Genomic DNA, 12,632 nt, shown 5'->3' with positions numbered 1-12,632 from the left:
TCAAGATGACAGTGATGGCGAGACGGATAATGTCACTACAGCGTCTTGACATTATTACCTTGCGTGACATTGTATGAGAAATCTGTACGTCCTGAAAGAAAGTGACTGGGAATGGTGGCTGCAATCATGGTCGTTTGAGATGTTGAGACCTAAGAAAATATATGTTCTCTCGAGTGTTTTTGACGATCAATGAGATTCTTGTTGCTTTTAGACGCAGATAATAATTTACAGTAAATTACACAAAATCTGGCATGTATGTAAATCTGGCATGTATGTATGGAATAAAAATACACACAATAGCTGATGACAGACCTTATTTTGCTAGTATGATGGAGATTCGCTTTCGCTTTGATGTCCATAGGGAATGGAAAGGATGGGGGAAGTAGAGGGATGGGGAGATGAAATTCAGGAAGAGGATGCAGGTGTAGAGAGAGAGGAGGTTTGAAAGTTCGGTGGCCTGTCCACCATAGGTTGACATTTTTGTATGTGTTGTTTGTTTACGTATGTGTTATGTTGGGTTGTCAGTACATTGGCTGGGGGGGCTAGTGTTTGTGACCTTGTTGGTGTCCTAAAGCACTAGAGCCGATGGAGTTGGCTGAAGGAGGCTAATCTTAGAAACATCAGGGTAGTTACACTTCTGATGCCACGACAAATGGTTTTTTGGTTTTATATTTTTTGTAGGAGTTTTATTTATTTATTTATTTATTTTTTTAATTTATTTATTTATTTATTTATTTTTTGTTTTTTTTTATTATTTTTTATTTATTTATTTATTTATTTATTTATTTATTTATTTATTTATTTTTTTCTTCTTTATTCTTCATTTGGTGTAGATCAGGTCCGGGATGGGCCACTCATCTGGGTCGTCTGGCAGGCCGCTTAGTATTTGAGGTCTTGGGAAGGCCTCATCATGGATGTGTCTGATCACTTTTTGTTAGAGAGTGATTCTTCTGGTTGTGTGTGGTGGTTCGTGGATCTCGTAGTCGCTGGTGGTGTTTTCTGCTACGTAGGGATCTTCGGGGTCTGGGACATACATGTTCTTCATGCGGTACAGCTGTCTTCTGGCCAGGTAGCTGAGCCTGATGTTCATTGGCTTCATGTTGAGCGTCTCGTGGATTTGGTCAGTTCTTACCCTGTCCCTCAGAGTCAGGCCCTCTGCAAAGCGAAGTGCTTTGTTTTGTACTCGTTGAATCTTCAGCATGTTGGATTTGTTGGTGAGGTTCAGGGGAACGTAAGGGTATTCCAAGCTAGGCCTTATGATCATTCTGTGCAGGTGGAGCTTGATGTGGGATGGAGCTTGCTTGAAACGGAAGAGCCTCGCCAGTGAGCCCCGGGCCATCGCTGTCTTCTGGGATACGTACTGGGAGGAGTTGAGTAGCCTGTTGAAGTTGTAACCGAGCACTGTGTTGGAGTTTGAGATGGCTATGGGGATGGAGATTTATTCAGCAAAACAGCCAGAGGGCCCACAAATATTACACAATTCTGCCTCTGCTGTACAGACAACGCTTATTTCAGATGTGTCAGCATCTAGCAGATATGTCATACATGACACCATAGACCACTTGTTCTCTCTACCACACACTGACCACTTGTTCTCTCTCTACCACACACTGACCACTTGTTCTCTCTACCACACACTGACCACTTGTTCTCTCTACCACACACTGACCACTTGTTCTCTCTACCACACACTGACCACTTGTTCTCTCTACCACACACTGACCACTTGTTCTCTCTACCACACACTGACCACTTGTTCTCTCTACCACACACTGACCACTTGTTCTCTCTACCACACACTGACCACTTGTTCTCTCTACCACACACTGACCACTTGTTCTCTCTCTACCACACACTGACCACTTGTTCTCTCTCTACCACACACTGACCACTTGTTCTCTCTCTGCCACACACTGACCACTTGTTCTCTCTCTACCACACACTGACCACTTGTTCTCTCTCTACCACACACTGACCACTTGTTCTCTCTCTACCACACACTGACCACTTGTTCTCTCTCTACCACACACTGACCACTTGTTCTCTCTCTACCACACACTGACCACTTGTTTTCTCTCTACCACACACTGACCACTTGTTCTCTCTCTACCACACACTGACCACTTGTTCTCTCTCTACCACACACTGACCACTTGTTCTCTCTACCACACACTGACCACTTGTTCTCTCTCTACCACACACTGACCACTTGTTCTCTCTACCACACACTGACCACTTGTTCTCTCCACCACACACTGACTACTTGTTCTCTCCACCACACACTGACCACTTGTTCTCTCCACCACACACTGACCACTTGTTCTCTCCACCACACACTGACCACTTGTTCTCTCCACCACACACTGACCACTTGTTCTCTCCACCACACACACTGACCACTTGTTCTCTCCACCACACACTGACCACTTGTTCTCTCTCTACCACACACTGACCACTTGTTCTCTCCACCACACACTGACCACTTGTTCTCTCCACCACACACTGACCACTTGTTCTCTCCACCACACACTGACCACTTGTTCTCTCTCTACCACACACTGACCACTTGTTCTCTCTCTACCACACACTGACCACTTGTTCTCTCTCTACCACACACTGACCACTTGTTCTCTCTCTACCACACACTGACCACTTGTTCTCTCTCTACCACACACTGACCACTTGTTCTCTCCACCACACACTGACCACTTGTTCTCTCCACCACACACTGACCACTTGTTCTCTCCACCACACAATGACCACTTGTTCTCTCCACCACACACTGACCACCTGTTCTCTCCACCACACACTGACCACTTGTTCTCTCCACCACACACTGACCACTTGTTCTCTCCACCACACACTGACCACCTGTTCTCTCCACCACACACTGACCACTTGTTCTCTCCACCACACACTGACCACTTGTTCTCTCTACCACACACTGACCACTTGTTCTCTCCACCACACACTGACCACCTGTTCTCTCTACCACACACTGACCACCTGTTCTCTCTACCACACACTGACCACCTGTTCTCTCCACCACCCAGCACCTGCTCTACTCCACCACAGAAGACTCACTCTCACCACCACACACCCCAGCTTGTTGACTACTGACCATTAACCAGGTGTCTCCTCCTCCTCCCGCAGGTGGGGGCATCCACCCTCAGATGGTGCCCTACGACATGCTGACGGAGAAGGAGAAGCGCAAGGATCGCTTCCGCTCCGTGGAGCTCCTCAAGTACCTGCAGTTCATGGGATACCGTCTTACAAGGTGGGCACCCCAGTCCCGCTCCCAGGCACCCCAGTCCCACTCCCAGGCACCCCTCACCCCAGTCCCACTCCCAGGCACCCCTTACCCCAGTCCCACTCCCAGGCACCCCTCACCCCAGTCCCACTCCCAGGCACCCCTCACCCCAGTCCCACTTCCAGGCACCCCTCACCCCAGTCCCACTCCCAGGCACCCCTCACCCCACTCCCACTCCCAGGCACCCCTCACCCCAGTCCCACTCAAAAGCACCCCTCACCCCAGTCCCACTCCCAGGCACCCCTCACCCCAGTCCCACTCAAAGGCACCCCTCACCCCAGTCCCACTTCCAGGCACCCCTCACCCCAGTCCCACTCCCAGGCACCCCTCACCCCAGTCCCACTTCCAGGCACCCCTCACCCCAGTCCCACTCCCAGGCACCCCTCACCCCAGTCCCACTCCCAGGCACCCCTCACCCCAGTCCCACTCCCAGGCACCCCTCACCCCAGTCCCACTCCCAGGCACCCCTCACCCCAGTCCCACCCCCAGGTACCCCTCACCCCAGTCCCACTCCCAGGCACCCCTCACCCGTCCCACTCCCAGGCACCCCTCACCCCAGTCCCACTCAAAGGCACCCCTCACCCCAGTCCCACTTCCAGGCACCCCTCACCCCAGTCCCACTCCCAGGCACCCCTCACCCCAGTCCCACTCCCAGGCACCCCTCACCCCAGTCTCACTCCCAGGCACCCCTCACCCCAGTCCCACTCCCAGGCACCCCTCACCCCAGTCCCACTCCCAGGCACCCCTCACCCCAGTCCCACCCCCAGGCACCCCTCACCCCAGTCCCACTCCCAGGCACCCCAGTCCCACCCCCAGGCACCCCTCACCCCAGTCCCACTCCCAGGCACCCCAGTCCCATTCCCAGGCACCCCTCACCCCAGTCCCACTCCCAGGCACCCCTCACCCAAGTCCCACTCCCAGGCACCCCTCACCCCAGTCCCACTCCCAGGCACCCCTCACCCCAGTCCCACTCCCAGGCACCCCTCACCCCAGTCCCACTCCCAGGCACCCCTCACCCCAGTCCCACTCCCAGGCACCCCTCACCCCAGTCCCACTCCCAGGCACCCCTCACCCCAGTCCCACTCCCAGGCACCCCTCACCCCAGTCCCACTCCCAGGCACCCCTCACCCCAGTCCCACTCCCAGGCACCCCTCACCCCAGTCCCACTCCCAGCTAGGCACCCCTCACCCCAGTCCCACTCCCAGGCACCCCTCACCCCAGTCCCATTCCCAGGCACCCCTCACCCCAGTCCCACCCCCAGGCACCCCTCACCCCAGTCCCACTCCCAGGCACCCCTCACCCCAGTCCCACTCCCAGGCACCCCTCACCCCAGTCCCACCCCCAGGCACCCCTCACCCCAGTCCCACTCTCAGGCACTCCTCACCCCAGTCCCACTCCCAGGCACTCCTCACCCCAGTCCCACTCCCAGGCACTCCTCACATCAGTCCCACTCCCAGGCACCCCTCACCCCAGTCCCACTCCCAGGCACCCCTCACCCCAGTCCCACTCCCAGGCACCCCTCACTCCAGTCCCACTCCCAGGCACCCCTCACCCCAGTCCCACTCCCAGGCACCCCTCACCCAAGTCCCACCCCCAGGCACCCCTCACCCCAGTCCCACTCCCAGGCACCCCTCACCCCAGTCCCACTCCCAGGCACCCCTCACCCCAGTCCCACTCCCGGGCACCCCTCACCCCAGTCCCACTCCCAGGCACCCCTCACCCCAGTCCCACTCCCAGGCACCCCTCACTCCAGTCCCACTCCCAGGCACCCGGCCCTCACCCCAGTCCCACTCCCAGGCACTCCTCACCCCAGTCCCACTCCCAGGCACCCCTCACTCCAGTCCCACTCCCAGGCACTCCTCACCCCAGTCCCACTCCCTGGCACACCTCACCCCAGTCCCACTCCCAGGCACCCCTCACCCCAGTCCCACTCCCAGGCACCCCTCACCCCAGTCCCACTCCCAGGCACCCCTCACCCCAGTCCCACTCCCAGGCACCCCTCACCCCAGTCCCACTCCCAGGCACCCCTCACCCCAGTCCCACTCCCAGGCACTCCTCACCCCAGTCCCACTCCCAGGCACCCCTCACCCCAGTCCCACTCCCAGGCACCCCTCACCCCAGTCCCACTCCCAGGCACCCCTCACCCCAGTCCCACTCCCAGGCACCCCTCACCCCAGTCCCACTCCCAGGCACCCCTCACCCCAGTCCCACTCCCAGGCACCCCTCACCCCAGTCCCACTCCCAGGCACCCCTCACCCCAGTCCCACTCCCAGGCACCCCTCACCCCAGTCCCACTCCCAGGCACCCCTCACCCCAGTCCCACTCCCAGGCACCCCTCACCCCAGTCCCACTCCCAGGCACCCCTCACCCCAGTCCCACTCCCAGGCACCCCTCACCCCAGTCCCACTCCCAGGCACCCCTCACCCCAGTCCCACTCCCAGGCACCCCTCACCCCAGTCCCACTCCCAGGCACTTATCACCCCAGTCCCACTCAAAGGCACCCCTCACCCCAGTCCCACTCCCAGGCACCCCTCACCCCAGTCCCACTCCCGGGCACCCCTCACCCCAGTCCCACTCCCAGGCACCCCTCACCCCAGTCCCACTCCCAGGCACCCCTCACTCCAGTCCCACTCCCAGGCACTCCTCACCCCAGTCCCACTCCCAGGCACTCCTCACCCCAGTCCCACTCCCTGGCACCCCTCACCCCAGTCCCACTCCCAGGCACCCCTCACCCCAGTCCCACTCCCAGGCACCCCTCACCCCAGTCCCACTCCCAGGCACCCCTCACCCCAGTCCCACTCCCAGGCACCCCTCACCCCAGTCCCACTCCCAGGCACTCCTCACCCCAGTCCCACTCCCAGGCACTCCTCACCCCAGTCCCACTCCCAGGCACCCCTCACCCCAGTCCCACTCCCAGGCACCCCTCACCCCAGTCCCACTCCCAGGCACCCCTCACCCCAGTCCTACTCCCAGGCACCCCTCACCCCAGTCCCACTCCCAGGCACCCCTCACCCCAGTCCCACTCCCAGGCACCCCTCACCCCAGTCCCACTCCCAGGCACTCCTCACCCCAGTCCCACTCCTAGGCACTCCTCACCCCAGTCCCACTCCCAGGCACCCCTCACCCCAGTCCTACTCCCAGGCACCCCTCACCCCAGTCCCACTCCCAGGCACCCCTCACCCCAGTCCCACTCCCAGGCACCCCTCACCCCAGTCCCACTCCCAGGCACCCCTCACCCCAGTCCCACTCCCAGGCACCCCTCACCCCAGTCCCACTCCCAGGCACCCCTCACCCCAGTCCCACTCCCAGGCACTCCTCACCCCAGTCCCACTCCTAGGCACTCCTCACCCCAGTCCCACTCCCAGGCACCCCTCACCCCAGTCCTACTCCCAGGCACCCCTCACCCCAGTCCCACTCCCAGGCACCCCTCACCCCAGTCCCACTCCCAGGCACCCCTCACCCCAGTCCCACTCCCAGGCACTCCTCACCCCAGTCCCACTCCTAGGCACTCCTCACCCCAGTCCCACTCCCAGGCACCCCTCACCCCAGTCCCACTCCCAGGCACCCCTCACCCTGAGTCCTTTCTAGGTGTGAAAAGAAATTTCATTTCCTAGAAATTCATTATTTCTAAGTGTGAAAAGTTCACACTAAGAAATAAGGGGAAATAACTATTTTATATCTTAATGTTCGGTCTTCAGAGAATCTCTCAGCATCTCTGAAATGCTGATCTGTTATTGTACAAATAAAATCAACATTCGAGGCTGTTATTAGCAGTTGTTGTACAGAAAATAATTCTGTATTCATTATAATGCATATGTATAATTAATATGAAAATATAATATGTAATGAATCATCATTCAAATAAGTAAATAGGATTGACAGACAACAGGAGATGTAAGAAGACATATACACGGACGTATACCCTGCTTCTCCCGCTATGTAAACTGAGAGCTTACTTTTGTCCTGGACTATGTTCAGGACTAAAATATTCTTACTGATTGATTGGTCAGTAACCACTTGTGGTTATCTTAATAACCCTTCAGTCCGTCTGAAGGGTTATTACCCTTCAGGGTCCGTCTGAACCCTTCTTGGAACTCTATCACCACCTCTTCCCTTCTTAATTTGGCTTTCTCAAGTGTCGCAGCAGGACTGGTGTCTTGGTGAACTTGGAGGTTTATATTCGTACTGCTTTTGCTGAGAAAACCTCCGTTGTTGCTGTCTTTTTTACCTGGAAAAGGTGTACGACATTTCCTGGAGATACCATATTTTGTCCCAATTCCGTTCTTTTGGCCTTCGTGGTAATCTCCCTTTCTTTCTCCAAGGTTTTCTCTCTAGTCGTTCCTTTAGAGTAAGGCTTAGTACCACTCTCTCTGCCTCTTTTCGGTAATATGAAGGTGTACACCAAGGTAGTGTGCTGAGAACTACTCTTTTTCCTTGTTGTCCTCAATTGTCTTCTTTCCTTCATTCGCTCTGGCATTTTCTCAGCTCTCTATGTCGACGATCTTACCCTTTGCTGTCGAGGTGATGATTCACCCTTTCTTCAACAGTGGCTTCGCCTTACGATTGACGCCGTGTCACCAATCATGACTTTAAGTTCTCTTCAACTAAAACTTTTGCTATGACTTTTATTCAGAGGCAGGTAGTTCTTCGTCCCCCTTTGTTACTTTATGGTAATCACCTTGTGTACAAAGGTTCTGCTAAGCTTTTGGGGTTAATCTTTGACACGCGTTTGTGTTGGTTGCCCCATATCTCTTACCTCCGAGTTGAATGCGCTAAGGCCCTTAATTTATTTAAGGTCTTGTCCCATACTTTCGCTCTTAACATTACACTCTCGTGTTGTTAAAACTCGATTATGGATGCTCTGCTTACTCGTCTGCCTCTCCCTCTACTCTTCGCCGTCTTTATGCTCTACACCATATTGGGTTACGCCTCAGCTCTGGTGCCTTTCGTTCTACTACCCTCAGCCTGTATGTTGACACCGGCGTCCTGTCTCTACGGGATCGCCGTGATTGCTACTCTCTTCGCTACTTCACGTGGTCTCTACAACACCCTCACTCTCGCTCATGTCGTACCTTTACCCCTCCTGTAGTCCCTCTTCCCTCTCACCACCTATCTCTTTATGTACGATTGTCTCGCTTGCAAGGTTCTCTCGGTTCATATTACCAATGTGTCTCCTCGTGTCGTTCCAGCCTTGCCCCCATGAAGGGTTTCCCCTTCCTACGTTTAGTAAAACCTTGACCCACATGACTAAAGGTATATACCCTCCTTCGGTTCTGAATGTCTTTTTCCATGCTCACTTTTCTCCACACTCCCGCTCCATTTCCATCTTCATCAATGGGGTCTAAGTCTGCCGATGGTGCAGGCTTCAATGTTGTATTTCCTGACTACACTTATATGTGTCGCCTGCCTCCGGAGACTAGCATCTTAACGGCAGAACTTTATGCAATTTTGCATCCTCTTTGTCAACTGCTTTCTCGCTGTCAATCTTCCTTTGTGGATGTGGTTGATTCTCGTAGTGCCCTCATGGCTCTGGAGTTCTTTAATCCAGTCCATCTTGTGGTAGTCAAAATTCAACATTGGCTGTTTCTTATCTCCAGCAAATTTAAGACTGGAGTTTTGATGGGTTCCCAGCCATACTGGTGTGTCCTTAAATGAGCGTGTGGATGCTGCCGCTAAGAAGGCTATCTGCACTTGTGCCATCTCCCCTAAAGGTGTTCCTTATTCCGACTTTTACCCGGTTAATCATTCCTCAATCCTTGCCCGTTAGCATAATCACTGGTCTTCTGCTACTGGTAACAAGCTGTGTGCTCTTTAGGGGTAGGGTGTCGCTATGGCCTTCTTCCTACCACTGTAACCGGCGGTGGGAAACTGCTCTGGCGAGGTTACTATTGGCCATACAAGTTTAACTCAAGGATACTTAATGGAGCACCGCCCTGCTCCTTATTGTCCAAACTGAATTTTCCTCTTATGGTCGTGTATATCCTTGTTGAAAGTCCTGACTTCCAGGACATGTGTGTGTCTTGCTTCCCAACTGTCCCTCGCAGTCACTTGTCCTTTGATAGAATCCTTGGTAAATCAGATACCTTTGATATCGTTCACCTTATGTGCTTTTGTTCTTGTATTGGCATCCTTAGTGATGTTTAGCGCTTTTGAATAACCCACACATATGATGGCTACATAGTCTCCTTGGCTTGGCTCCTTGTGTTGGAAATTACTTATTACTTAACAACCCTCCAGAGGTTGACAGGCATCAAACCCAACGCCAAACCATTGAGGTGTAATGTTGAAAGACACCATTACAGAAGACTGTGTTTTGACGATACAAGCATTGTTTATGTATAATGTTGATTGGTAGTTCACACGCGGGAACACTATACCACAATAGTAGTTAGCTATGCCTGTGTGTAACAACTCTGCCTGTGATGGTTAGGGCTGTTGGTGATGGCGACGACGGCGGGGCGTCCACCGGGGCCGTCGACCGCAGGTTCGCCTACAGTCTGCTGGAGAAGCTGCTCCAGTACCTCGACTGTGCTGCTATCAACATGAAGTTGTTGAGACCCTCTTCCAACCTTAGCAGACGCAACTCCTTCAAGACCTCCACAAAGGACGTTAAGTTCTTCTCCAAAGTTGTCCTCCCTCTCATGGAGAAATACTTCAGGTGAGTCAACGAACACTGCAAGAGGAAAATAATGATGTTGTAGCTATGTTGGCTGCTGCTAGTATGTCGCTAAACATTTGTGTGTTCTAAAGTACTGTTCCTAAGAAGAGTACTATAGAATATTCCTGTATTTATTTGCTTTCAGTCCTGAACACCTCACCTCATTGTTTTTCACCTTGTGTTTTTCTCCCTACCTGTATATTACAACCGCTGACTTGTAATATCTATCCTTCTTAAGATGTATTCATTAATTCGAAAGTAATTAATTACCCATCTCAGTTTCCTTCATGGTCAGACATTGTCATATATGTCTGTTGTATATATATATGTTGTACCTAGTAGCCAGAACGCACTTCTCGGCCTAGTATGCAAGGCCCGATTTGCCTAATAAGCCAAGTTTTCCTGAATTTATATATTTAAAAAAATTCTTATGAAATGATAAAGCTATCCATTTCATTATGTGTGGGTGATTTTTTTTTTTTAATTTGAGTTAAAACTAAGGTAGATATATGACCGCACCTAAACAACCCTACCTAACCTAACCTAACCAATCTTAACCTAACTTAAACTAACATAACTAAGTCAATACTTTATGTTCCTAATATAATGAAATAAGAATATTTCAACTAAACCAACTGGAAACAATATTTTGAAAATAAAGAAAATCACTCGGCCTATTAGGCAAATCGGGCCTTTCATAGTAGGCCGAGAAGTGCGTTTTGGCTACTAGGTACGACATATATATATTTATATATTTATATAGTTATAGATAGATAATACCATTTATTTTCATGAATACCTACTCTTGCTTCCTTTACAGTACTAATCGCAATTACTTCCTGGCGGTGGCTCTGACGACGAACATGGTCGGTGCTGCATCGCTCAAGGAGAAGGAAATGGTTGCCTCACTCTTCTGTAAACTGGCAAACCTCATGAGGATCAAGAGTGTCTGCTTTGGCTCTGATACTAAGGTAAACCTTGAGGCTTCTTGCATTTATGAGGCACGAGACAGTCCCCGTGGCGGAGTGTAACATACTCGCCCTTGCGATTTGGCCTGGGTTCGTATCCTGGCAGGCGAGGATTGACTAGGCGCCAATTCTTAACTGTATGCCTTTGCTGACTAAACAGTGAATGGGAACCTGGTTATTAAATGATTTGGTGGGTTGTATTCCGGGGAATATTAGGATTAACGACTTGCCCGAAACGCTACGTGTACCTGTGGCTTTACAAGAATTAAAAATTTTATATATAAAAATAAATAAAAATTCCTCAGTATGCATAACTTATGGTGTCACGCTGTTTATTTTTTGGGTGTCATTTTGTTTAGATATATGGGTAATATCTCTTAAATTGGAACGTAAAATGCCTACTTCGTTTATTTACGTAGCTTCACAGTCAAATTGGGAAGGGGGTAGCTTCCTTATGAGTGTTTTAGGAACCCATTTTTCCTACATATAGAGAAGGGGGGGGGTGAAAATATGCTCGACTAATTGCACACATTCTTAGCACCATCACCACAGTTGGGTGTGGCCAGAAATTGTTTTAATATGTCGAGTTTCTGCCTTAATATCCTTTAGAACCACAACTTTGATAATTTTCATGGAAAGTTTACGAAGGCCTCCTAAAATTATTGACTTGTAAATATGGTAAGGTTGTCATATTAGGTGTACTGTAAGGTGCTTGCTTTTCTTACCTTGTTAAAGTGAGATAACTTTCAAAGATGATTTGTTTGTGTATTTTATATGTTTGTTAGCCTGATGCCAGGGCCTCCAAACACGATTCAAGCAAAATTAACTTCAGAAGTGGAATACATGTTGAGAGGTGGGATCAAAGAGCCAAAGCTCAACCCCCGCAAGCACATCTAGGTTAGTACAATGGTGTATTGGAATATTCATGGTAAAAATTTACATCGTAAATGCACTCATGTCTGTATTACGTTTACAGATTGGGTGGTAGAGTACTCTCACATTATAACATACAAATACACTTGCACATACACAGGTGAGTGTTGATACTGACACTCCTAAAGTTAAACATATATAATGCTACTGGATGTGTGGTATTACAGAGGAAAATGTTCAGTGTGCGATCCTGTGCCATCATTTGTTGAATAATGCTGCGTGAGGTGTTTTATGTCACTCTGTGCTCTGTGAGCACGGGAAGGTTGTGGAGTACTCTTGTATGTGGTAGTTGTGGTGCAGGATGGTGGTGGGAAGGTTGTGGAGTACTCTTGTATGTGGTAGTTGTGGTGCAGGATGGTGGTGGGAAGGTTGTGGAGTACTCTTGTATGTGGTAGTTGTGGTGCACGATGGTGGTGGGAAGGTTGTGGTGTACTCTTGTATGTTGTGGTGCAGGATGGTGGTGGGAAGGTTGTGGTGTACTCTTGTATGTTGTAGTTGTGGTGCAGGATGGTTGTGGGAAGGTTGTGGAGTACTCTTGTATGTTGTGGTGCAGGATGGTGGTGGGAAGGTTGTGGAGTACTCTTGTATGTTGTGGTGCAGGATGGTGGTGGGAAGGTTGTGGAGTACTCTTGTATGTGGTAGTTGTGGTGCAGGATGGTGGTGGGAAGGTTGTGGAGTACTCTTGTATGTGGTAGTTGTGGTGCAGGATGGTGGTGGGAAGGTTGTGGAGTACTCTTGTATGTGGTAGTTGTGGTGCAGGATG

At 51.3% G+C, this 12,632-nt stretch overlaps 1 protein-coding gene across 1 annotated transcript in view; it reads left to right on the top strand.

Annotated features, from left to right (window-relative positions):
* RyR (Ryanodine receptor) overlaps positions 1–12,632 on the top strand; it is a 374,701-nt gene that overhangs the window by 180,233 nt on the left and 181,836 nt on the right. The window contains exons 43-45 of the mRNA XM_069314342.1: positions 3,154–3,277; positions 9,741–9,968; positions 10,789–10,939. Coding sequence (XP_069170443.1) covers positions 3,154–3,277; positions 9,741–9,968; positions 10,789–10,939 — 503 coding nt within the window. The remainder of the gene's footprint in view (positions 1–3,153; positions 3,278–9,740; positions 9,969–10,788; positions 10,940–12,632) is intronic.

This window comes from Procambarus clarkii, chromosome 78, assembly GCF_040958095.1.
Source record: "Procambarus clarkii isolate CNS0578487 chromosome 78, FALCON_Pclarkii_2.0, whole genome shotgun sequence".
Taxonomy (NCBI): Eukaryota; Metazoa; Arthropoda; class Malacostraca; order Decapoda; family Cambaridae; genus Procambarus; species Procambarus clarkii.
Note: the sequence above shows the minus strand (reverse complement) of the source record. Positions and strands in the feature narration are given on the sequence as shown.